This window comes from Falco biarmicus, chromosome 9 (genome assembly GCF_023638135.1).
Source record: "Falco biarmicus isolate bFalBia1 chromosome 9, bFalBia1.pri, whole genome shotgun sequence".
Classification (NCBI taxonomy): Eukaryota; Metazoa; Chordata; class Aves; order Falconiformes; family Falconidae; genus Falco; species Falco biarmicus.
The window spans coordinates 19,468,634-19,495,018 of NC_079296.1; the positions used below are offsets into that span (position 1 = coordinate 19,468,634).

A 26,385-nucleotide genomic window follows, 5' to 3' on the forward strand; every position below is an offset into this window, starting at 1 on the left:
TCTGCTTTAGTTCCTTTGGGTTTAGCTAGTTCTGTGGGAATGCAGGAGCCTGAGCACTGATTGGGTCAAGCAGGATATTTATTATTCAGGCTTGTGCTTTGCTTTGATAGCCATCTAGCCATTAATGCTGATGAGAAATACAACAGTTGTCAAGAAGATGGTATGTTTATGCAGTGCAGAAATAAAAACACTGTTCATTTAAGTGCTGTGATATGTCAGATTGTAGAATTATGTTGGTTCTAGGTACATGTGGGGTCCCTGTTGGCTTTGACTGTGTTATTGATAAGAGTGTAATTTGTATTACCCAGAATTGTAATGGTTTATTTATAAGAGAATAGGGTTTTTTACTTCTTTTTTTCTGCACATTCTTGTGTAAGTAACTCTTTAAATATGTTGCATCTTTAATAAGTCGAATGACACTGCTTGATTTCCTCAACTTTGGTACAAAGCTTAATCTGATAATCTTGTTAAGGGTTGAGGATAGTGGAAGGGGTCAGCCCGGCTGTGGGGCTGTGGGAGAGCTGGGAAGCCCAGTGCTGTGCCTGGTGCTTTGGCCTCTCCTGGCACTGCTGGTGCTCCCTGGCCCTGCCCCTGCCTCTGGCAGCACTGACCTTTTCCTCAGAGCAAAGCTGCAGCAGGAATTCTGCTCCCATCCCAAACCCAGGGCTTTTGCTGAAGATTCCCAGGCAAGGATTTATGGAGCTGCTGCTCATTTCAGATGATTCACTGTACTCCAGATGTAGCTGCAGTTAGCATTGCTGTTGCTCTAAAGAAAACACTTCTGCTCCAGAATACAATCAGCCTATAAATAATACGCTTATTCTTTCCATCAGAAATAGAACTTTTAAGCCCTTTAAAATATGACTTTTAAGCCCATTAGGAGATCTAAGAGTTATGATTTATATGCATTAGAAAATAGTATTGCATATTTTATTTCCATGGAAACTAGCCTCTGTGATGGATGTTACCATAACTATAGTGGATAATAACTTTTCATAATTTTGTTTTAATGGCAATATACATGTCAATAATCAGATGGTTAATGCTGTTGGGTGTGATAGCCAAAACCGCCAGGCAGTCTCTTTGTGTGGAGAGGACCCTTTACCATTAATATTATTTCCATTATAAAGAACTTTTATCTGATAGTCCAGTATTTTGAATTTATTGCATGAAGATTAATAGTAGCTGGTTTATCACTATAAATTAGGTACTTCTAGGATAAATATAAATACTAGCTGGTTTAGAGGGTTTGCGTTTACTGTGTACATTTGAATGTCTTTCATCTTTTTTGCTTCCGTCTCAGAGATGAACAAAACCCTTGGCTGGCCTCTCTCATGTGCACATATTCATAGTGCATAAACTCTTTATGTTCTCATTAATCTCCTTTATCTGTAATTTGCATTGCAGTGATTCATAAAATTATACAAAGAAAACTGTTAACTGGGTAAACTTTTTATTGGTGTCACACATGGTATTATTTATAAACTTAATCTGTTCTGTGTAATACCCGATTTCAGTAACCTTATTTCAGTATTTACTGTTAGCCTACCTGAGTGTTTTTACAAAATACTTGTATGATAACCAAGTCATCCTTAAGCAATATTGGAGGAAGCCTTTCTTCTATCAAAGACATAAATGGTGATATAAGATTTGGAAGAAAAAAAAAAAATCAATCTTTTCTATATTTTCAGGGCCAAAGGAAATCGTCACAGTTGGGTTTAATAAAGGCTAAAAGGATGTCAGTGAATAAGAGCACTTAAAGAAGAGCTACATTGGTGTTTGTACTAAATTGTTCTCCAAAGAGGTCTGCGTAAAACCGAAGGTCTGCATTTTACCTGCTTCTGACACTTTGAAGTTAAATGCAGGTTTTCTGCTGCCTTGTTTGTCTAACTCCTCCATTCAGCTCCTGTAATTGCTGTTTAATAAGAATGCCTCAGCAATTCATGATGATTGCTAAACAGTTTACTTCTTGTGTGTCACATAGCCTGTTTCACCATACAGTTGGAAGGTACACTTTTTTAGCAGTTGCTTAGTCAAAGAGTACCTGCAATGTCTCAGAAGTACTGAGGAAAAAACGATGTAGCTCCTTATTTTGTTCAGTAACTAGCTTGTTCTGGATTTTGCTGATGTCAAATGTTTTTAGTGCTCATCAAGCAGACATGCAGATGTTTGACTTTACTACCATGAATTGTCACATTTATTTCAGACAAATTGCGCATGATGATGAAATTAGACATGTGCATAACATTTGCAGTATTGTGGCATTAATGAATTATTACTTTATGATCTTGGTCCAATATGTAAGTCACTTCAGAATGAAATTACCATCATATTTTGTAACTGACATTTTTTGGTTTTTATAAGATGTCCTGTAGAACAGAAAACAATGAGGCTTACTAGCTTGGTGTATAAGACAACTAGTAAAAAAAATCTCAAGAAACTTATCCATAAATATGCTTCTTCCTAACACTTCAAAAACCCGAACAAACAAGCATGAAAACTGCAGCCTTCATCTGAGATAGTTGTGTCTCGCCATGCACAGACCACGAGTCACAGAGCTGGAAAAACTAACAGCAAAATGTCTACCATCCTACTTCCATTTTTTCACTGTTTTATTGTCATTAAAAATCTGTTGCTCCTAATATTCCACAAAAAGCAAAGCTGGTGACTATTCCAGACCTTACTAAGAAAGAAGAGGTAGCGAGTCCATTGTTTATAAGCCTCATTTCTTTCTGTGACCCATTTGCTTTACAGACTTTCTATTTAAACAATCAAATAGCATTATTGATGAAAGTGTAGACAGCACTTTAAAATTTTTTAAATTTTATTAGAGTGGCTGAAATGTGATATACCCATTAATGGGGAAACCTGCCCCTTAAAAACTGCTTTCAGTATAGCTTGGAAAAAAATCTGTTATGCTTAAAGATACTTGAAATGGACAAGAGGAGGTTAAAAATGGTGGAGAATAATAAAATCTTAGACACTCTCAAAGCAACCGATGGTGGTGCACACTGCAGTAGAGCACTGTAATATTGATATACCTGAAATAACTCAGCAGTACCAACTTATCTGTACTAAGATGTAGTGCTGTCTCAACATCAAACTCAGAATGGGCTAATTAATCTTGTGCTACTTTGACATCAGAATACAGACTAACCGGTTTAAAGTCATCATATACATTTTGATGTTTTAGTCACAGGAGAGTGTGAGAACTGATTACTTACTGGCGGTTTCCAGATGCCAGTAAATGTAACAAGTCTTTTGAAGGCAAAGGTGTTTCATGTGTGTGTTCGGGGCGGGGGGGGGTGTGTGTGTTGGGTGGTTGGTTGTTTTGGGGTTTTATTGCTCTTAGCAAAGGCAAGAAGAAATGGGAAAGTGGTGTGTAGGTCATATGCATCATCTGCTGACTGAGAGAACAGTAACAACAATTTAAGAAAAAAAAAAATTTTTTTTCTGGAGCTGAGCTTTTCACAATTTAAAAAAGGTCTTTAAATGGTCCAGTGCTATTAGGACCGCAGGGTTTTTCCCCTAACATTGAGTGCTATCTTTTCTAGTGTTTGAACTTAAACTGGTCCTTTTGAAATGGCTATGTAATTCGTCTGCTTTAATCAGTGCTTGGAGCTCCCTTTGAGAAGTTAGTGGCAGTCACATGAAACTTGCAGAGATACTTTGTGATGGTGGCTGAACATGAGTCATTCCATTACATTAGAAGTGGGTAATTTTATAAAATCCCTTTGAAGGAAAAATGAGGAATCCACAAGCTAATAATTTAGTATCTGTTCAGTGACACCCAAAAAGGCACAACAGTGTAGCCAGTCCCATAAAGTTACATATAGTGTGAATGATCAGTAGTGCTATTGGTACCTGATTTGCCTGTTAAACATTGGTGTTTCAGTTGGTTATGTGTGCTCCAATCTGCAAACATTTTCAGCTTATATGATATGGAATGCAAAATATATATATATATTTATATATCAATGCTGTAATTGCAGGACTGACAATACTGAACAAAACTAAACAAGGTGATAAACATATTTTCTGATACTGCAGATACTTGTGCTGGAAAAATTGTTTGAATATTCATTCTCATATGACTTTGAGCGTTGGCTGAGTCCTTTGTTTTACTGATGAAGACTGTTTTCAAGACAGAGTGCATTATTCAGTTTTTTTGGTGTGAGAGGTGATCAATGTGAAAGGTTGACTTTTTTAGGGGACAACAGACTAGGCAAGTGAACAGCTGCTGAGGACAGCTGTGTGAGTACAGGAAAACCTCTACAGAGTCATGGGTTTTCAGAGCAGAGTAAGCTGCAGTGGAGGAAAGCAGAACACCAAAGCAAAAATCAAGTAATGAAAATTGTTTAAAAACTTGAAGGATCCGCCTTGTCCAGAAACCCACTGCAAACACTATGGTGAACACTGGGTAGAGGCATGGGATTAACTGTCAAACTAAGTGGTATAGGACAGTTGAAGAAAATGAGGTTATGTACTTAAATAAATTCCATAATATCCCTGTGGAGACAGATTTCTGATAAAACTTTCATATTTTTATAGTCACTGTAACTCAGTCCTGTTTGCCATGAAGTCTTATTTTTATTGGTGGTATCTACTTATGCTGTAAGCTCATTCTGTAGTTACTAGCTTGTCCTTTTTTTGGTTTTGTCTGTTAAATTTTTAACTGTTCTATCAAATTTCTTCTTCCAAGCAAAATGGGCAGAAGAATATCTTTTTTGGCAATTGCTCAGTTGTATACTGTAAAATGAATTGTGCGAGAACAATAATTTGGATATTCAGGATTGCTGTTTGACAAAAGATTTTATTTTTTTCATAAGCAGTAGATGATATTTTCCTTTTTAATTTCTTATTGAAATTTTATTCATATATATTTTAAAAAGGTCTAAATATATTTATATATTATGTTAGTTTGAAAAAACAAACACCCCACCCCCATTCTAGTATGTCTAGAACAAATACATGTTAATTCAACATATGTCTGGTACATTTGGGCAACATATTTAAGAAAATTGGGGAGGAAAACCAAATCGGCATGTTTTGAAATTAGCTGAATCAATGTAAACTTGGGAACGGGAGGAAAAAATTATGAAAATTTTCAATCGACTTTGTCGACTGAAAGGTGTATGTTTCTTTAGTATAGAGGAAGCATCACATAGCAAGGAAGTATGTGAATTATTGTTGTAGAAGTACTGATACAGGTTTTAGAACAGTAACGACTTTAAAGATTTAGCTTCAATTACAGAAACAATGAAAGTCAGATTTTTATTCAAGCTATCTTAGGAAATGCATTTTTAAAAAGTTTGAAAAATAATTCACAAATCGGTGAAATAAACTTCCAAGTTTGTAAATGTGTTTTCTGCTACATGTTGGTTTCTTGGAGTACAGTATTGCTTCTAGCTGTGATATATACTTATGTTTTCAGAATCAGTATATTATCTTTTGCATTAATTACCTTCAGTCTTTTTCTTAATAGTGGTTTGTAAGTAATGCTTGTTTCTGGTGGGGAGGAAAATAAATACTGAAGAGTCAATTTTCTATGTAGAGTTAACTTTATTACAGAGATTATTTACTTTCTTTATATAGTTTGTCACATGGTGTAGTCTAGTTACTCTGTTAAATATGAATGTAGCTTTTGATCTATTTTTCCTTTTTTTAAATCTTCTGTCAGCATGTTTTCACACATCTGAACTTGCTAAAGGAAATATAAAGATTAAGGAGATGAATGCACATGTTCAGTTTTAGGTAGCCAGCTCCTGAGTTTGTTCTTCTTGGGTCTGTATGTTTTTACAGTATATTTTAATGCATACTAACCAGTGAGTTGCTTGGGAAACCCAATCTGTTTGACAAGTTTTTGAACCAAATTTTTAGTGGATTTTTGTGCAACAGTGTGAGTATAAGAAGTAATAGTGAACGCCGTTTATAATCAGTACATTCTTTATTGCCTATTGAACTATTTAAGCATCCCAAGAATAAGGCTAGCTCTCAAATGCTCAGAAAACTTTCTTCTCTGTCCATTGGGAGTTTTCTCTATGCCTGAGAGAATTAAAGTGTTTTTGTCATCACAGACTGCTTGCTCAGGGTCTACATCAGACACTTTCCGTGCAAGATTGTTTTCCTGACAGTTTCCCCAGAATGCTTCCAGGGGTTATCCTGCCATGTGGACAGGAGGGCTGGAGGGTAGGGTGGAAAAGGCTCCTGCTGCTCTGGCCATGTAGTTTTGGGCTTCAGGGCTGTCACAAGGAGAAGAAAAACATCTACTCCTTTGTTAAAACATAGATGGAAATCCTCTCAGAACATTAAAAAAAATAATTCTTTTTTTCCTTTGAGTCTAATGTTACTAAGGAGTGTGTTGTAAGACTGGCGATACCTGTTTCTTTTCACTGTCTTTAGCCGGTATAAATAATCTGGCAATCATTTCACTGTGCAGGTCATATATGATGACTGTATAATAAATAATAAAGTTGAAAAAAGCAATAATGCTAAAGTCCATATTTTAAAGATATATGCCAACCCCCTTTTTTTAATAATGCAAATATCTGAGTCTTCAGAATAGAAGGAACTGCTTCCTAGTTTTGTACTTTAATGTTGGTGGGGTATTTTTTTATTGACATGAAATATTCCTTCCTTTCCTCTCAGCATGCAGAGTTGTCTAGGAGAACGTAATACTTTACAGGCATATTCATAGACATTATCTCTTATTTTTGCGTGAAACACATTAGACCATACCTAGCAAGAATACCTAAGATCCACTGTAGCAACCGTGACAGGTTGGAAAAAAAATTAAGTTTTTATCTACAGTACAGCATTGATGTGATGTCAGTTTGTGATACATAATAGCGTATTACACACCACTGATAGTGAATAAGAAATATTTTCAAGATACTATTTTTTAGTTGATGTAAAGTCAATGAAATAAGATTTCTTACATGTGCTTGGGTGATCAAGCTTTTCTTGGCATTTACTCAAAACTGACATGCTTACTAAACTCTAATAAAGCTTTATTGTGTTAATGCTTACAATAGTTAAGCAAATGTGGAATATTAGAGTAAAAATTAAGCTTTAAAAAAAAAAATTTCCTTTTCAGTTCCTGAAAATAAGTGATTTGTTTAAAAAGGAAAAAAATTCTCATGCTCTAAATTATCATGCTGTGGCTTAATTCTGTGACTTTTTATTTTTGTATTCATCAAATAGTTTTTAAAGTGTTTAGCTGAATGATGTTGCACTGCTAGTAATAGGTTGTCATACATACTTTTACAGATGTTGTAATCTCCATATATATTAATGGACATTATTTATTATGTCTTCGCAAGTGTGACTAGAAATGCTGTATCTAACGTTAACTTCCATTGTAGTTACGAGACTACATTCTTACTTCTGTATTCAAAAATAACCGGACTTTTTAGGCATGGTTTTGGAAGAAAATGAGATGGCATCACATTTGTCTGTTGGCCATAAGAGGGATATTTATTATCCCTTTGCACTTGCAAATTCTTTCAAACTGATAATTTAATGAAGCATTTGAAGCCTAAAACTGTATCCTGTATTAACACTCACGTAAATATTTGGGCATTTAAATGATATTAGCAAGCTATAAACTTCTGAATGATCACTGTGTGGCTGTGAAGCTCAGTATCTGTGTGTTAAAAAAGCTTGGAAAAATTGATTTTCACTGATGTCTAACATCTGCTATGCCTTCAGAATGATGAGGCTGAGGTAAGGAAAGGCTGTAAGGCACAACATAATTTTCTGCTCCATTGTATTTGCAGAGCATGCTTCCAATATTGAACTGAAAGTAGTGATGGGGTTGTGCTCCGCAGTTTCTCATACACTGATGCATATAAATGAACTAAAGTTTGTACTGTGAAATCAATGCCTATAGACTTTGTCCTGGAAAAGTCAGGCATCCACAGCCTCACATCAAAATGTTTTATTAATTTGAAAGTCAATGGACATCTTGTGCCCTCTTCTTGGTGGTTTTTTTTTCTTCAATAATAAAACATTAAGGAAATGACTTTTCTTTTTTCCCAGGATAGCCATTCCTGCTCTGTTGCATCTTAGTCTCAACGAGTATTTCATAAATAATCTGAGGGTTGCTTACCTTTTTTTTTTTAAAAAGGTACATTTTCTAAGTTCCGTGACACAATTTAAATTTTTCAATATAAACTCTCTAAATGTATGCCTGTCACTAACAAGCAAGTAGTATCATTTGCTTTGTATTGCTCCTAATTTAATAACTACAAAGTGTTGCAGGAACTAGTAAAACAGAGCTATTAGGTCAAATTTAAATAAACTTGCTTTAATATGGTATAGCTAGTTGGTTAAAATTTCCCTTTCTCCTAGGTACAGCTGTTAATTTTTCTGCATTGCAGTGAGCTTCCTTAATAGTAAATGTCCTTTCATTATCAGCAGAGGTGGGTTTTTTTCTGTGTGATTTAGCTGATTTTTGTCCTTCTGATGTTTCGTGTTCTGGGACACCCTTGTCTCTTCACATTTATTATCAAGTTTCAATTTGAGGGAGAGGCAGAAAGGCATGAAGGAGCTGTGCTGGGTATATGAAGATGCTTGGGTTTGTGAAGGTACTTGTGGGGTGGGGGGTGTTTGAGAACTCGAAGCAGGGGTTACCTGCACTGCAGCTAGCCTGAGATATTGTGGGCTTACTTGATGAAACGTGGGAGCTGCCAGAAAGAAAAATCAAGGAAACTATTCATCTGCTTTGGGTTGATAAATAAAAACAGTTTAATTCGTGAGAAAGCTTGTGACTGTGCCAAAGTTAATAAAAAGTTGAGATGAACTTTGCTTGTTATGTTCAAAGGCGCTCCCCTTCCAAAAACAGCTTTCCATCAGATACTGCTAGAATATTGGAAGTCTCCATCAGTGAGTCATACGCGTTGTAATCTGCGGTTGGTGTCCCTGCATGGGAGCCAAATGTTCAGAGATACCTAAGTGTCTTTGGTCCCAGCTGTCCCTAGTTTCTTTTATGTGGTCTCACCCTGGGGGAGGAGGGAAGCCTGTAATGCTGGGAATCACCTCAGAGGTTTCTAGTCTTTTCCAGTAGAGAATATTTTCACTGTTAAGTCATCCACTGTTGAGATCTGCTCAGAGTCGTCCTTGGATTCAAAAGAAGCTCAAGAGGATGAGGGTTGGTACTGACAAACTCTGTAAGAAGGAGCTTTTGGTAACACTTTTTCCTTTTTATTGTCTAATTATGCCCTTCCCCATGTCTGCTCCTCATGGTTTGCTGTGATTGCAAGTACTAATAGTGGTTAGAGGTCATTGCTGCCTTTCTTCAGAACACTAGATGTTGTAGTACTAGCTCTTGTTTCCCTTCTGACATTCCCTTTCAAATAAGGCTTGTTGCATTCTGAAGGAAGGGTCTTTCAAAACTTTATCACTTGTTTGTGCCACTGTTTGAATGGATGAGAAAATATTGGACTGTAAAAAAGAAAAAAAAATTTGCATGTAACTCCTGTAAAAGTGTTACAAAGGCCAGTGTCCCTCTGAAGTTGGATGTTTTTCTGATCTGCACAAAGACTTGATTGCAGAGGAGTTCTCATGCAAACAAACTTACAGCAATGTTTCTTCTGCAATGATGCAAAACTAACAGACTGTCCATCTTGGATGAGCCATGACTTTAAAACGTATTATCTTATAAATTAACTCCAGTTCTCGGCATTAAGATCCAGAACTAATATGTCAACAAAATAGATGTGTCCATAAAGGAGTATAATTAAATGTCCAGAACAACTTAGTGTTAAGAGGAAAATTATCCTGTTTTGGATTTTTTTCCCTCCATCATTCTGTCTAAGCATCCATTTCTTTCCTGAAATTCTATCACTAAAGAGCTTTAAATTTCAGTGGACTAACAAAAATAAGGGCAAAAAATAGTTATAGCTTGCTTTTCAGTCTTTTGTGTGGTTCATGTTTGCTGGTGTTCCTTAAGTGGGAGTTTAACTTTCTGATCTTCATTAGGATAGCTTACATAGTCATTTAGAGTAAGATTTTCAAAGGAGCCATCATAAGAAAAGATATTTGATTACTTAGACTCTGTGGCAAATCTCAGAAATAGTGATCGCCTTGTTATTTGATAATAATATGCAGAGCTACATAGCATAGGGGAGTGATTTCTGGAAGGAGCTTTTGTTGGAGGTTTGTATGCCGGCACAGCAAATTAATGTCACTTGTGGTTTTTTGACAGTTAAAATGTTCAACTAGTGTTGTTTGAAATTGTAGTAATTGTTCACGTTGTTTCTTTGCAGCACATGCAACATTTGTGAATTGCTAACTTAAAGCCATATTATATATAAGGACTAAAGCAGAAGAGTAATTCTTTTCTTTAGAAAATGTTTCTCTCTTCTTCTGCAGGTATTTCTGATACGTAATTAAATTTAAAAAAAAACCTCTTAAGAGTTAAGAAACAAAGAAAAAGTATGAGAGTTTCATTGGTGTAAATGGGAAAGGCCTTAATTAAAAGCAACAGGGGAAAAAAAAAAGGCAAAAACCCTACCATAGTTGTTTCTGCAGGGAACTACTTGTTTGTTTTTATAGAAGAACCTTGCAACTTGGAACTGCAATTAAGCTTACATTTTTGTAAATGTCATTTTGTGTTGTCATATACATTACTGGATATTCACAATAGATGTTAACAAAGTTTGATAGAAAATTATCTTTAAGTGACTGCGAGAAATGCAGAAAATTATTGACAAAGCTTGGAAAGTTAATGCAAGTCTGCTCCTTCAAACTCAATACTGTACTGAAGCAAATTGTTGCATACTGTAGCATTTTTATTTCTACAAAGAACTGAACAATTAATACAAAACCCAAGATGTGCTGCTATTAAGACTATAGGAAAGGAGTGAAAGCCATGCAGCCAATGAGAGTCATGTACTGAAGCTCAGTAATCCACTTCATCTGTGGAAAGCCATTGTACAAAATTAAGCAAACTAACACATCCTCAGAAGAGAAGGATCAACTGCAGACAGTTCAAACATTGACAATTGAATAGCAACAAAGTAAATGCAGAAGGATGGACGAGAAGACTGTCTACCAAAACCCAGTAAATTGAAACCAAATAGAAAATTTCCTGTGGAGGTTTTCTACAAACAATGTCTGTCTCTGTTCTTAGGAATCAAAAAAAGCGAATTACATATTTGTCCTTGGAGCTGAAACATAGACTATGAGTTCCCCTTTCAAACAGACACAACATGCATTGGTGGAATGATTGTAGACGATCATTTGAAACAGTATAGAAAGAATGTGCTTTAGGGGAAAAAAAGGTATATTTTTAAATTCATAAAGGACAGTCTTCATTAAGATAAAAGTTCTCAAATATTTCAGATACTAAGGTATGTAAACAATTGACTACTACCTAGATATAATTTGGAAGTCCCCATTGAAGAATATAAGACATCTGTGCGTGCATGTGGGATGAAACTTTACTGCAGAGATTGCACCTAAGTAATTATCTTTTTAAGGATATCTGGGATTGTGTTAAGTCTTATCTTTTATTTATCTTGCAGCATAAATATGAGAAAAGGGTTCTGAGTCTTTGAAGAAACATCTTAGGCTATTGTTAATTTAGATTTATTCTAAATATGCTTTAGCAATGTAGAAGTACATAAGTTTTCTTACTCCAAACACATTCTTGTATAGACGACTGAAGAGCTACTTGCAGAACACAAACGTGGTATATTCAAAGTGATACTTAGATTGAAGGTACAGTGCTCTATAATAACTTCTTCCCAATAAAACCGATGATGAGGTTGTGTTTAGATGTAGCTCTGTTGGGACTGGCGCTTTTTGTGAAGATGAGCCATGTGTTGCCTTTCTTGCTGATTTGTATTTGCGTAGGTTATCTCGGTATGTTACTAATTATATATAAACTATTGAATAGATGTGTACACATACACACTTGTGGCTTTTTTTATTATTTTGCTGACAGTTTCTTGCACTGCTCTCTAGTTTTGGCATATTTGGCTCTTCAGCACTGGTGACATTTGGTTCCATGTTTCTCCAAAGGTGTAAACTGGATTAGCAGGCAGTTAATCTATGACGTGAATATCTGCTTAATGAAGTCACTGGATGTCCTAATGTAATTAAAAAAATAATATCAGTTGTATAATTTCATTTAAATGACCATTAGTAACCATTAGTAACCATGAATCCTTGCAGTCTGCTTAATCAACATACTCCTAACGTCTTTCTCTCCAGGCAGAACTAGTGAAAGGCAATCTGCAAAGTGTTGGGCTCACGCTCCGCCTTGTACAGTCCAAGGAAGAAGATGCAGGGCATGTTGTCATTGCAACTGTGACTCCAAACTCACCTGCTGCAGCTGCTGATCTACAGAGGGGAGACAGACTTCTAGCCATTGGCAGTGAGTAATATGTCAGCTTTCAAAATAAGTGTTGTCTTGCAAAGTGGGAGGACGTGTCTGCATATGGTTCAACTAGACTGCCTTTCTCAACAAGTACGGTTATGCTTGGCAGTCATAAAAATTAACGCATGTATTTATGGCCATTTAACGATATAATGCACTTGATTAATTTCCTTGCAGTTTATTTACTCTTTGCTAGGTAAATTCAAAATGAAGTTGAATAAACATTTGAATATAAATATATTCTAACTGACAGTGATCCTGTGAGGTTCTCTACTTAGTCTCTTCCAGTGATGTTATAAAATGTGCTTAGTTTACAAAGAAAATCATAGAATTGTACACCTTACGCCTGCATACTCAGCTTTGAACCTTAAAAGTACTAAACAGAGTATGGAACAAGTAGCATAAACATATTTTTGACTTAGAGTAGTTGTCTGAAATGTCAAGATGACCCAAGAAGACCTGATGAGCATTTGATAGTATTCTTATACTTGTAGTATAAATTTTTGTTAGCTCTGACATGTAGGAGCCTTAAGTATTATTTAGAAATCAATTCTACAGTTCTTACAATTTGTCCAAAGTTCTCAAATATAACTGGCAGATAAGTGCTCTGTTGAAACAGTTACCCTTGACTTTTGTGGAGGAGGGCACTGTGGTTTTTTTGTTGTGGGTTTTTTGGTTGTTTGGTTGTTTTTTTTATAATAAAGATTCTGTTGAAATCCCTGGGCATTATGAATTGGATTGATACCAGTTTATATTCTACAATTTTAAACTAGACCATCTCCAGGTAATAGCTTGAATACTTCTAGTTTATATGGACCCTGTCGCCAACAGAGAACTAGATCATAATCTAAACCATGATCAGAAACTGATACTGAAAATCTTACTGCTATAAACTTGAGAATTGGAGGGGACCTACAGAATGTGGCAATGGACTGAAGGACAAGTAAACCATTAGCAAGAAAAGTGGCTGGTCAACTTAGTGGAAGAAGCAGATAGGAACCTATTAATAATTAAGAAATAACGCTATGTTTTCCAGTGGATGTTGTGTGACTAAAAACATTATGAAGTAGGAATCATAAGTAGTGTAGTTTAAAGTTGTTGGGGGTTGTGTACTGTCCAGGGATTAATAAAGACCAAAAAGGAGTTGGAATATCACTGTATATTAATAAAAATTTAGAAATAAGTATAGGTACCACTGATAAAATAGAATGTAAACTGAAATCATGCTAGGGGGGGAAAATGGTAGAAGAAATTATGTTAGGGTTATATTGTGAAATTTGGATATTCTCCATCATGTAGTCGGTAGAAAAAGAAATGCAGAGAGCTGCATAATTCTGAGCTATATATGGTATCCCAGATATCCCTGCATGTGACAGCATACATGTCTTCTCCAAACATTAACCATATAAATAAGAGATAAATAAATGTTATATTTGGTTCTTCTGTCATTAATACGCTATAGCAGAATTACTGTGGTAAAATACTATGAAGATAGAACTTTATACATTTACGACATGAACTGCTTAAACTCCCTGCTAGCACAGTTGTATTAATTGGTGGGTGTTTGGTTTTTTGTTTGTTTTTTTTTCAAGTTTTTGCCTGAGAGGTTTTACAGAGCAGAGCTTAACCACTATAATGAGTTATTGTGATTAGGTACCGCCCAAAATCCCCATTGCATTGCACCAGTGATTTAAAAGGGTTTTGACTTGCTTTGAACAGGCAATTGGTGATTCCTCTAGAACAAGAGATTATTTTTACCTGACACCCTACATGACTTTATTTGGATTATGTGCTCATTAAAGATATTTTAGCTTGCGCGTAATTTGTTGAATCTTACCATAGGCTGGAAATACTGTCAAATGGCTCTGAAAGTTCTGATGAGAAAGGTGATTGAGTTCACTGTTCAGCCACACTGAGAATGTAGCGTCATGCCTATATTTTATTAACGTATTGGAACTATTTTGTTTGTTAGCTTGCTTCTGTTTTAATTAAAACTATGTTTAAAGAGATGTATCTCTTTTGAATAATTTGTTAAATGCCTGCCACTAAGTCCAAAGTTACAGTAAGACCAAAGTTAAAAAAGTTAGCATGTAACATCAACATTATTCTATAAGATTACAGCATTAATAACAAACAGCAAACTGGAGTATTTATGTTAGTATCTTTTCCAGCTCCTGAAGTGATATATTTGTATGAATAAAATGGAAAGGGTCCATCTGTTACATTTCAATTAAGCTTTTCTGTCATAATTGACTTCCTCTGCTAGTGAGCAACAACAGTATTGCCACTATTAAAGAGCTAAACATGTTTGTTGACTATTTTTGACCATTTAGGTTGTTATCATAATTAAAATTTAACAACTTTGTCCTTTTTTTTTTTATTAGGTGTTAAAATCACATCAACTGTCCAGGTGCTGAAGCTTATTAGACAGGCTGGGGACAGAGTTTTAGTCTTCTATGAAAGGCCCGTTGGGTACAACCAGCATGGTTCAGCACTGCAGGATGGGTTTGGACAATTGGAAGACACTGCTTTCTTGACACAGCCAGAAGATGACCAAGCTAGTTTATCAGCTGATGTTGATAACAGAGATTTTGATTCAGAATTTGAGGACTTAGCTTGCGAATCACCTGACCAAAAGGAAGATCTGCCAACAACTCAGTCTCCCAAACGTTCAGTAGTAATACTTGCTGCTAAACCCCTTGGAACTATATCTCCGATTCTGAATCGAAAGCTACATTTAGGAAGTTATCAGACAACATCAAAAACACAACAAAAAGATGGAGCTAAAGTGGCAACACCCAAAGCTATTGAGAGTTCAGATGCATCGCAGCAATTGGGTAAACAATCACAAGGATCTGGTACGAAGCCTCCTGTGCCACCTAGGCCACAAAGTAAGCCTGTTTTAACTACTAGTGAAACTCAGAATCTGTTAGAAACCGGAGGTGTGTCTTCTGAAAAACCAGAGAGGCCGCCTCCACCTACAAATAATGGAGAAAAATGTACAGAGAAGGTAATAAAGAATAACGATCAAATAGAAGATCCAGCGGTATCAAAAGTAATAACAGCACCAAAACAAGATACATTAAAAGATGGACTTTCAGAAAATACACGTAGTTACAAAGATAGTGGAGATGATCATCAAACATGGGAATCGCCAGAAATTCCTTACAAAGTCCGGCAAGGTCGATGGCCAAGGACGAGAACATCCTCCTGTCTATTTGAAGTAGAAGGATACCATAAGTACCTTAATGTTGCACTGTGGTGCAGAGACCCTTTTAAAGCAGGTGGGTTTATCTGCTTAGGATATGTAAGCATAAAACTTGAAGAAATTGCTTTAGATTGTATAGCTACATCCTCAATGGAATATATTAGAACATTTAAACTGGATGCTCCTGCACCTAAAGCAGCAGTCACCAGAACAGCATTGCGGAATTTGACAACCCATAAGGGATTCAATGAAAAATTTTGTTATGGCGATGTAACTTTACACTTCAAATATTTAAAAGAAGGTGAAATAGATGATTCAAATCTTCTCCTGGAGAAAGAAAAGGAATGTCACTTGGAAGAGGAAGCTCGTGCACTTCAGAAAGAGGATCCTTACTTGGGACAGGTTGTTTTTACAGAGAACAAGCATAATTTTCAAGACACTCAGTTTCAGAATCCAACTTGGTGTGATTACTGCAAAAAGAAAGTATGGACTAAAGCGGCTTCGCAGTGCATGCTCTGCGCTTACGTTTGCCATAAAAAATGTCAAGAAAAATGTCTAACTGAGACGCCCTTTTGTGTGGGAGCTGAAAAGCGACTTGATCGAACTGCGGGAGGTTGTAGAGCAGAAGGGCAGGAAGCTCCCCAAGCTGCATCCTCTCGTGTGGATTCAGAATCTAAATCTGGTAACAGAACTACAGGTTTGACCAGGCATATCATCAATACAAGCACCCGTTTGTTAAACCTTCGTCAAGTCCCCAAAGCTCGCCTCTCTGAGCAAGGAACAGAGGTGGTAGAACCTTCGCCAAAGCACACACCAAACACTTCGGATAATGAAAGCAGTGATACTGAAATCAGTGGGCCCAGCAGTCCTTCAAAACGTGCAGCAGGTACTGGGATAAAACTGGTCCGAAAAGAGGGTGGTCTAGATGACAGTGTCTTCATTGCTGTTAAAGAAATTGGACGTGATCTTTACAGAAGTTTACCCACAGAGGAGCGTTTTCAGAAATTAGAATTTATGTTGGATAAGCTGCAGAACGAAATAGACCAGGAGCTGGAAAATAACAATTCACTGGTTAAAGAAGAAAAGGAGACAACCGATGCAAGGAAAAAAGCCTTGATTTCTGCTGCACTGGCTAAGTCGGGTGAAAGACTGCAGGCCCTTACACTGCTGATGATCCACTACAGGGCAGGCATTGAGGACATAGAGTCTTTGGAGAGCATGTCATTAGAGCGGCAGGCCAAAAGGGTGACTAAAGATTCGGAGGAACCCAGTACGGCAGAAGAAATGGATAATGAAGATGTCAGTCTGATGGAGGCTCCAACATTCAACATCATATCAGAAGAACCAGTTGATCCACCTCTATCAGCAGACTGATATTTACATGTTTAGTCTTTGCAGGAATGGGCTAAAAGAATACTTTGCACTTAATTAAAAACACACAAAAATTAAATTAGAACACTGGCATAACGTGTCCTGCTTCTCCACAGTTACTTGCCTGTGTAAGAGTACAGGTAATAATGGTTCTTCTCCAGCTACAGCACCATCATTTTGTTAAACAGGCTGGTTAAAACTACATTTTGGGGTTTATATTGGAAATTTATTTTTAATAACTTATTTTTATTTTTTCTAATTATGTAACCTTACCATTTCACATTAATGTGTGTGGTGTCCAATGGATTACTTGCCCCCCTACCCTCCCCGGATTGTTTGGGGTTGTTTCTTTTTTGAGCTAGTGTTTTCAACAGGAAACTGGCAAGATTTTCAAAATGTGTAGTTTCCATTGTATGATGAAAAAACTATAAGCTTGTTGCATGCCTAAGCTGATGACTGACACAGAAGTCACTGAGGGACCAGGCTTTAAAATGTTGATCACAGTTTTATTGTATGTCTTCTAAGTAGTTGCATTTTTTTTTTTTTTGGCCAAACATATCATGAAAGCAAACAAAAGGTCTCTTGTTTTGTCTGTTATTAATATTTACTGAAGTGAACGTTGCGTATCATTTGTTTTCCATGTTTTTGTTAAATACAAGAACTTTTCATAGTCTGTAATTAACATAAAATATAGTAATGCTATCCTAAAAAAAATCTTCCTTAGAACTTTGGGCTATTGTATCCTGATTGGGTAATATTAGATATCAAAATACATACCAGTATCTTGTGATAATTTAATTGGGAATATCTTTGAGGTAAGAGGCTGGTTGCCTTCCAGAACAAAATTCTATGTTTAAGTATTGTTGTATTATCTGATAACCTGATAGAGGAAGATTGTTCTTCACAAGAGTTGGAGGTTTCATTGCATTCTATGAAAAAGCGTGTAATGATGGTTTAAGTAATTTTTAAAAAATGAATTAATATTTTGCTGCTGACTATCATTTCAGAAAGCTTAAGGTACAAAACACTTTACAAAATAAGTAAACGTGTTCTCTCAGCTGTTCTCAGTAATCATATAGTGGTAAGTTACATTCAGCTTCTCAGCCAGAAGAGACAGTCGGAGCAGAAGGATCACCTTTGTCAGAAAAATATCCTGGAGTGTATATAACATGTTTTATTTGAGTCAAAATAAGTGAGTCCAGTAGAGATGAGGAAGAATTTCAGCCAGCAGCTTTTGAAAAGAACAATCTGGTTTTGTGCTATGTGTTAACTGTGGATCTTAGCATTGCGTGGCTAAGGCTGTTGTTATTTATTTCCCTGTAAACATGTCTTTGTTTCATCTTCTGTGTATTGAAATGCCATATAAAATATCATCTTTGGTTTAGGTACTGTGTTAGGTACTGGTATCATCATCACTGGTAGTAGAAAAAAAAATACGCTTTTGGAAATGGAGTTGAATCTAAGATGGTAAAATAACGCCTTTAAATTTTCAGGCAGTCTGTAATGGACCTCTCCGTTAGATTTGCTTCTCAGTTTATTTTTGTGATGGGCAAAATTAAGAAGCAGTGGCTTTCACAGATGGAAATGCATACTTGTAACTTCTAAACAAAACGGTTACTTCCGCTCTTGCAACTACTTGCACTTTTTTGTGAGTTCTGGGCAGTTGATACTTACTTAGCTGATGTATGGAAAACACTATCCATGCTACGATAGGCATGTGACACACTTCTGAAATTAAGCTTCAGCAAATAATCGCACAAAATTAGCTTCCCTTATTGACTAAAAGTTATTTAACCTGTACTTGCTTGAGATGTATATTAAGACTTGCCCACTCCATTTTCTTGGTGGCTTACCATTGGTGGTGATCTGCGTTCAATCTCCATCAGTGTTTGCTCTTAGGGACTACTATAGAGATTTTCAAACATAGCCAAGTACTTCACTTAAACCCTGGTACACGTGAAGGAGCTGTGAGAACAATGCAAATACCGATTTCAAAAACACATCCATGGTTTTAAATTGACTTGCATAATATAGCGGGTAAGAAAAGCTGGATACAGTTTTCCTCATATAGTATTGCTAATGATGATTGTAAGAGAGAAATTAAACGTAGTGCAATATTTTTAAATATACCGAATGGGAAAAGGGCAAAACAGTTGTATTTTAGTGATAAGAAGGAAAACATAAATTCCTATCTGGCATTAATTATAATAAACGGTGAATCTCGAGGGGAAAATTGTAATAGTACATTCCTGATGTAATCTGTGCTTCATGCTTGACTGTAAATAGCTGAAAATAAAGAATACCACAGAAAACAAGAATATCTGGACTTAATGATATCTGAATAGGTGGCAGCTACACACATTTGCAGAAGATCTGCCTAATATGATTTTGTTGGCTATTATTTTATCATGAGAATAAGCTTTAATAAAATAGTTTTGCTAAATTATCAACTTCTTTGCATTGTGTTAATATTTTTTAAACATTTGTATTGCAGTTTATCATCTGAAGCCACTAAAAGGAAAGATCTCTGGGAGAAAAACACATTTTGCATTAAATAAAATACTGATGGCTGGATTAATTGGGCTTTTATGTATTCTTTCTATTTGCATATGCATGTGGTTTTACTCACAGTTTAATAGTAAATTTCTTTTAAAAGTGGTGTTTCCAGTTGATTCTTTGTATAGCTAGAGAATCTTATAAAATGTTACGGATGTTTATGGTTGTTTAAGACCTCCAAGCACTGCACAAATAATAATTACAGTGGCAGCATTGGTGATAGTGACTACCACCAGAGTTACATTAGGGGAAAAAATTGTCTGAGAAAAATTCTTCTGACTTGCCCTGTCTTTCAGAAAATGTTAATGGATAACAACTAAACAAATGCTTACTGTTTACTAGCTCATTTTTATCTAATCAGCTTTTCTGTGTAACTCTCTGTCCTTGTTTTTTTTTCCCCTTAAATATGAAATGAAACATGTATGGAAGTTTACAACTACAGGGAAGGGCTCTGTAGTGGGAGCGAATTAACCAAGTGACTTTATCACACTTAAATTGACACAGATCAAAATATACAAAATATGAAAGAACCCAAACTATTCCAGGACAGAATGGGGTTTTTGTATGTTTTCTGTGACTAAAGTTCCTTCCTGAGTCTCAGCAAAAAGGGTTTGGTTACTTACTCCTCCAAAAGTCCAAAATTTAGAACAACTGCTAAGTATCTCTTCTAGGGGGGAAACATGGATGTCTGGGTGGCTCTTAACTCTGCCTTCCTCTAACTTCTTCTGGTGGACTGGGAGCAGAGGAAGAGCGTGGGAAACCAGACTGAGCTGTGTGGATCTGCTGAGCAAACTGGTAAGATGCTGGTTCATGATGCCCCAGTAGGAACTTGCCTTTATCTGCATTAGAGGAATGTGATCCATTAATCTCTCCCCCTCATACTCGATTGTGTTGCAGATTAATGTGAACTTTTCCTTAATTTTGATGTTCTCAAAAGTGTAAAACCAAGCCATGAAGTATAAAGCAAGCCATTCTGTGCTTTCTTTAAAGTATATATATAGGTTGCTACCTTTGCATTTCTTTCATACTTGTGAATTTAAGCAATACGTTTTGTTAATCTGGCAAATAAATGAACATATATGATAATTTAGAATTCTAACATTGGTATGTTAATTTCAAATTTAATTGAATTAACAATTTTTGGTGTTGACCAAAACAGGTCAATGAAGCTAAGTAAAATAACTTCTCTTGGAGCAAAGTTTTGAGTATCTAAATGATCTACAGTGTTAAAATCTGAACCTAATGTAAATACTCATCAGTCTGCACAAGCGTTACTTATTCAGTGGCAGAGAAGTACTCAACATATGACAGAACCTTGGTTTATGCTGTCTAATGTCTGTCTCCAAACACCTCTCTGCTTTGAAGGAAGGATGTCCATCTGTTACGTACTCAAAGGAATGCGACTGAAAATACACCATCACAAAAAATCTTTACGTGGAGTTTTCAAATCAACCATAGGATGTCTTGCTTGGCCTTTCACACCATTTAAGCCTCTTGCTTGTGATGTTTTCTCAGAATCTTCACCCTTATTTAAGGAACATACAGGGGTGGTGCTGGTACTGCACATTTTGGCCGTAGCTGTTTCCCAAAAGCTAAATCTGAGCAGCAGCCCAGGACTGATCTGTGGAAGCTATTGCAGTTACTTAAACAAGTTGCATGTATTTATGACCTGGAGTGAAAACGTTTGTCCTGAGTTACAAATGGACTGGAAATGAGAAGTGTTTTTCCCAAGACCTAAAATATTTGTTGGTTTTTTTTTTTCCCCCCAGGATACAGTAAAACAGAATGCATAAGGCAAATGAAGAGGGGGATTCTTTCTTTCTTTATTATTTTTACTTTATTACAATAGATCATGAACTTCTTTCAGATAACTTTATTTTAATGCAGTCTGAACGCATAATTATTGACAAAGCAATACTTGAAGTCTGGTCCACTATATTTTTCATATTTTCTGACCATAGTATATATGCTTTACAAAACTATATGTAAACATAGTATCTATGCTGTCGTACATAAAACATCTGCACGTACATGAAAGAAGGCACATAAAGATTTTAATTTTATGGATGAAAAGATACACCACTGCTAATGAGGACATGGGGATTGGTTTAAAATGTTCTCTCAAAGTCTGATTTTTCTCACTGCAGAAAGGGGCTGCCTAATACAGTGCTTTACCTGCATTATACTGTATTCCCAAATGGTAAGAGCTATTGGCAATAAACTGGTCATTTTTTTCATTATTTTTAGCAAAGTTGAAGGTGTGTATGCAAATACAGAATAGATTTTTGTTGGAACTGCTGAAGTTGCTAGCTTACTTTTGGTACATGCTAAAGTTAAATACTATGATACTGCAGCTTTTCTTAACCAGTCACTGAAGAGGCATCTAAAATAAAGTTGGGATATGTTAAAACGCAAAAGATTCAAAATATAGAAATATAAAAAGTACCTTTATGCTGTTCATATTCCCTTTAAGGGAAGGGAACAGTGCACATTTGTATCTACTTGTTTACCTGGTGTAGTGTGTTTTCGGGGCTTCATATTGCACAACTGGTTAACAAAACTTCATTAAATACTGCTGACTAACAGCAACGCACTCATCTGTTTAAAATACTGTTTTCCACAATATTCCATGAGTGTTTCAGGGAGAACTCGTTTTTTCTAAATTGGCAATGAAGTTGTGCCTTTTATTTATTATGTATATTATTATGACCTAAAGTTGATCAAAAAAGTGATAGTGACGTCCACACTAAATTCCAGCCGTTGGCTCCTCTCAGTGTACTTACAAGGGTGCAATTTAAAAGGATGCAAATTAGATAGGTTTTCTTTGAGCTTTGCTACTTTTTTACCCCCTTCCAATTAAATAAGAAAGATCCGAGTTCGTGGCAGTAACTTATGACTCCAAAGTAAGAAACATTGTATGTCAATGAGTTGGCTTTAAAAACCAAATAGTTAAAACTGACATTTATACAGATTTATACTACACATTTAATAAAAAATATAGTGTAATATTCAATAAAATTAAATACACAAAATAAAGATTAACGCTATACAAACCCTCTATAAAAGCTTCCCCACCCCCCCATAAGGCGGTTAGCAGTCTGCTTTATAACCATGGGCGATTAATAATATAGCTTTGGTTTTTTTGACCATTTCACTATTAGATGTACAGTACAACTATGAGGATGAGATGTTTCACATGAAACACTGCATTTTGTACACCAAAATATGTTATATGGCTTTTTCATGTTACTCATCGCTTTCGTATTCTTCTTCATCGCCTATGGGGTAGGACTGGGTGTTGTTCTGGGTATACATTTTTGTTTTCACAGGACAGTTGTGATCCATGAGTATTGCCTAAAAGAAAACAGTACAGCTGTTAAGTGTTCCTGCTTAGCTGCCTCTGCCTCACAGCCATGCTGCTGCGTCCATCGGTCCGGGATTCGCCTCCCCTCCCTGAAAGCAGAACCCGGAGTGATTTCAGAGCCAGTCAAGTCCACAGCTCTGTGTGAGGTGGGAGCTTGGCCCTGAAGGCATCACCAGCACATTTCTGGTACTGGAACCGGTATTTCAGCACATGTATTAAACTGAAATGCTTCTGCCTGCTCTCCACTTTTTTGCCTCTCCTATATTTAATCTCCATCCATTAAAATCTGGATGGCTGAGCCAGAGAAGCCTTACTGCCTCCAGCCGAGTCTTCCTTACTGGCTTTTCTTTTCCCACCCCTTTCTGTGGAGCTCCAGAGCAGCATCACCAGGCTCTGCCGGGAGTGGTGGCCATAATATTGTGACCTGACAGCCATGGCAAGCTGAGTGGCTATCATATGTAAGGGCCAGCTACAATACTACATTCTTTGGGATGAATTTTTCCTAGGACAATCAATCAGTCTCTGTCCTTGAAGCAGTTGTGTAGCACATTTCATGCTGAAGGTGATTGAGTTTGGTTTTTTGATTAATCACACCAAGACCACAAAGCAGGAGCTCTCCTTTGCCTCTCTCCAGCCCCAGAGGTGGCAGCACATCTGTCATTGCCACAAGCTACTTTGGGAACAGATGTCCCTTTGCATTTACAGGCATGGTGTGGGGGGCAGGCAGTGGAAATGCTTAAGCTGAGGGGAGAGATCCTGTTCCTTCAGTGATTACCATGCTACAAGTGAAACCCTGGCAGTGACCAGGGAAGCACATGATAAACTTCATAGCACTAGCAGCTTTTTTTTTTCCTTTGGTCTTTCTATTCCTTGGCCACTGAAAAAAAAAAAAAAAAAACAAACCCAAAACATCAATGCAGTCTGCAAAGGTCATGACAAGGTATTAACTGAAATCTCCAGGATTCTGCAGTCCAAATATGTGCAAAATGAAAGGTCTCTGGCCCCACGTATGCTGCTCTTTCATCAAGATTCATTTCTCTGCCTTCTGTTCTGCTCATGCCAGTACAAAGCATGAGCAGCACACACAGCTCATTCTCTCCTTACCTTGCAGAGATGTGATGCTGCATAGCATGACCGTGGCCATGCAAAATTACATTTTCTTTTCACCTGAGTAAAAAGCTAGCAACTACATTTTGGCCCCAGGTCAACCTTGTTCAGCAAGAAAAAGGATGGAGGACTCGACCCAGAGATGGTGACAGATGTTGCAGCAAAGACTGGTACATGTTTTCCAGGATTTTCCCAGCCCTGGAATCACAACAGGGATTGTTCAGTATACTGACTGCACTGCCTTGTGATTCCTTTGGGAGCTTCCTGTCTTTTTGCGGAGCTGAAGACGCCTAGTGAGCAAGGCAATGGACCCCCTCCTGCAGTAAGAGGGCTTTTGACCCTGATCCAGTATAAATCTGTAGGAACAGCAACTGCAACAGCAGCATAGGGGAGCAGATAAATGACATTATATGAAAGGGTAGAATGAGCTACAGAAATGGGAAAGGAAGGGAGGAGAATGGTGTAGGCAGGGTAACAAAGGAAAGGACCAAAGCAGGAATCTATCTTTTTCTGAGTGACAGGCTAAGCAAACAGTGAGCAATAGGAGTGAAGGAGAGAAACATTCCTGCAGGCACATTCATGGGTGTCTTGGCGTAGAACTGATGGATTAAGTAGGGGAACTCCTCACTTCAGGTCTTGTGGAAAGTAGATATTTACATTTACTCAGCAAATGTGAACATCAACAGGGGAAAAGCCTGTTAAAGGCTATTAATCACAGTGTCATTTTATACTCTGGTCTCTTAGCCCGTAATTTTAGAGCTGTATTACTGCCTGCCCTGAGACTTATCCCTAGATAGCCACTGCAGGCTGCAGGGGACTGGGCAAGGTGCTGATTTGGCCAAGCACCACTCTTAGACACCATACAGCAGCTGGGGAACACTGACTGCTCTAGAAAATTAAGTCATTGGCAAATTTATATTAAAAAAAATAATTCAGGATAAGACCCATGGTACAGATAGGGTAAGAGAAGCCATTAGTTTGCAAGGGCAAGTGATCTGTATGGAGGGAGAAGGAGTAGGAAAAAATATGGTGCAAAAATACACTGTTGAGGACTGTGGGAAAAAAACAGGTTGAGGCACACAAAGGAATAAATCAAAATTGGGTGCCAATTCTGACACTTCAAGGAAGACAAAAGTAGCTTTCATACTGCCTGCACCACAGCATATGCTGTTGCAGATGCATGCCTGCTGACCCTGTTTTGTGATAATAAAATTTGTGACTTTGTAACATGTGAGTAATAAAAAGCTTTTCTTTATACATCTTGGACATAAAAAGAAAGGGGAGTTCATTCCAAAAATGATGCATGAGGGGGAAATAAACTATGCTGGTCCCCTTTTGGGGACATTAGAGACAAAGATGCAGAAAAAAGTTATAATTTGATTCACCACAAAAAAAAACACAAACCCACAACAAAAACAACAACAACAAAAAAACCACCACACAAAAAAAAAGAAAACTGAAACCAAAAGAAAGAAACCACATTATGCTTACCATTTTCTCCTCTTTGGCAGGTGGACTTCGAAGGAAAAAGCACAGGGGAGCAAAGAGGATATCCACAATCCCTATAATCGTCATGAGCCATGGAAATCCAATGGCCTTTGCAATGGCACCACCAGCAGAAGGACCTTATATTAATAAAAAACCTTTTCTGAAGATCATTCAGACACAAAATCTGCAGCACTCAATTTAGACAACAGTAATTTTATATACAAAAATCCCACTTTACAAACTGATTTGAGGAATATAAAGACATCTTTGTAATTATAACATAAACCTCTCCTGGTTCCATACTCCACATTCATTGAAGAAATCAAAAATGCTCCTAGAGGCATCTGTATCATGTGCTCAGGGAGGCAGGGGGTCAGTGGGGAGTTATTCCCCTCGCAGACTATTAGGAGCATAGCTATAGTAGCAGTTTCAAATGTTCCTCTTTCCTACCGATATCCTATCTGCGTTCAGTGCCTGACACCTTCAGGCCTCTTACAGCTGATGAAGCTGAGCATGGCATCACAGCAGAGGAGGGGAACAGATGCCAAACAATTCCCTCTGCTTTTATTTCTTAGAAATATTAGAAAATAAGAAACCCCTGCTCGTAAAGCCTGCGAATGCCACTGGGATTCACACCTGGCATTGTAGCATATTCTCTTTTTTTAACTGTGCATTGTAGGCAGGAAAAAGCTGGACTTACCTATGGCAAAGCCCATGCAAAAGGCAACATCGGCTATTGCGTACACACTGCCATAGACAGATACGTGACGCAGATCTACGAGGTAGCCCATAATTGGCATCATGGATGAGTCCACCATTCCTGGTTGTGAGGGAGGGAAACATATTTCAGGAAAATACTGCCTTTTTAAATTATTTTAATGTCTTTGCCAACTACGTGCTAAGAAG

At 37.0% G+C, this 26,385-nt stretch overlaps 2 protein-coding genes across 4 annotated transcripts in view; one reads left to right on the forward strand and one right to left on the reverse strand.

The window, feature by feature from the left end:
- PDZD8 (PDZ domain containing 8) overlaps positions 1-19,414 on the forward strand; it is a 59,426-nt gene extending 40,012 nt beyond the window's left edge. Inside the window, exons 4-5 of the mRNA XM_056351431.1 lie at positions 12,220-12,382; positions 14,770-19,414. Of these exons, the coding sequence (XP_056207406.1) occupies positions 12,220-12,382; positions 14,770-16,967 (2,361 nt within the window). The 3' untranslated portion in view covers positions 16,968-19,414. The remainder of the gene's footprint in view (positions 1-12,219; positions 12,383-14,769) is intronic.
- A 123-nt stretch (positions 19,415-19,537) lies between these two features.
- The window catches only part of SLC18A2 (solute carrier family 18 member A2), a 33,016-nt gene continuing 26,168 nt past the window's right edge, over positions 19,538-26,385 (reverse strand). For all 3 annotated transcript variants that reach the window (XM_056351433.1, XM_056351434.1, XM_056351432.1), the window contains 3 exons: positions 26,180-26,299; positions 25,483-25,616; positions 19,538-22,874 (listed from right to left, as the gene is read on the reverse strand). In XM_056351433.1, coding sequence (XP_056207408.1) covers positions 22,767-22,874; positions 25,483-25,616; positions 26,180-26,299 — 362 coding nt within the window. In that variant the 3' untranslated portion in view covers positions 19,538-22,766. The remainder of the gene's footprint in view (positions 22,875-25,482; positions 25,617-26,179; positions 26,300-26,385) is intronic.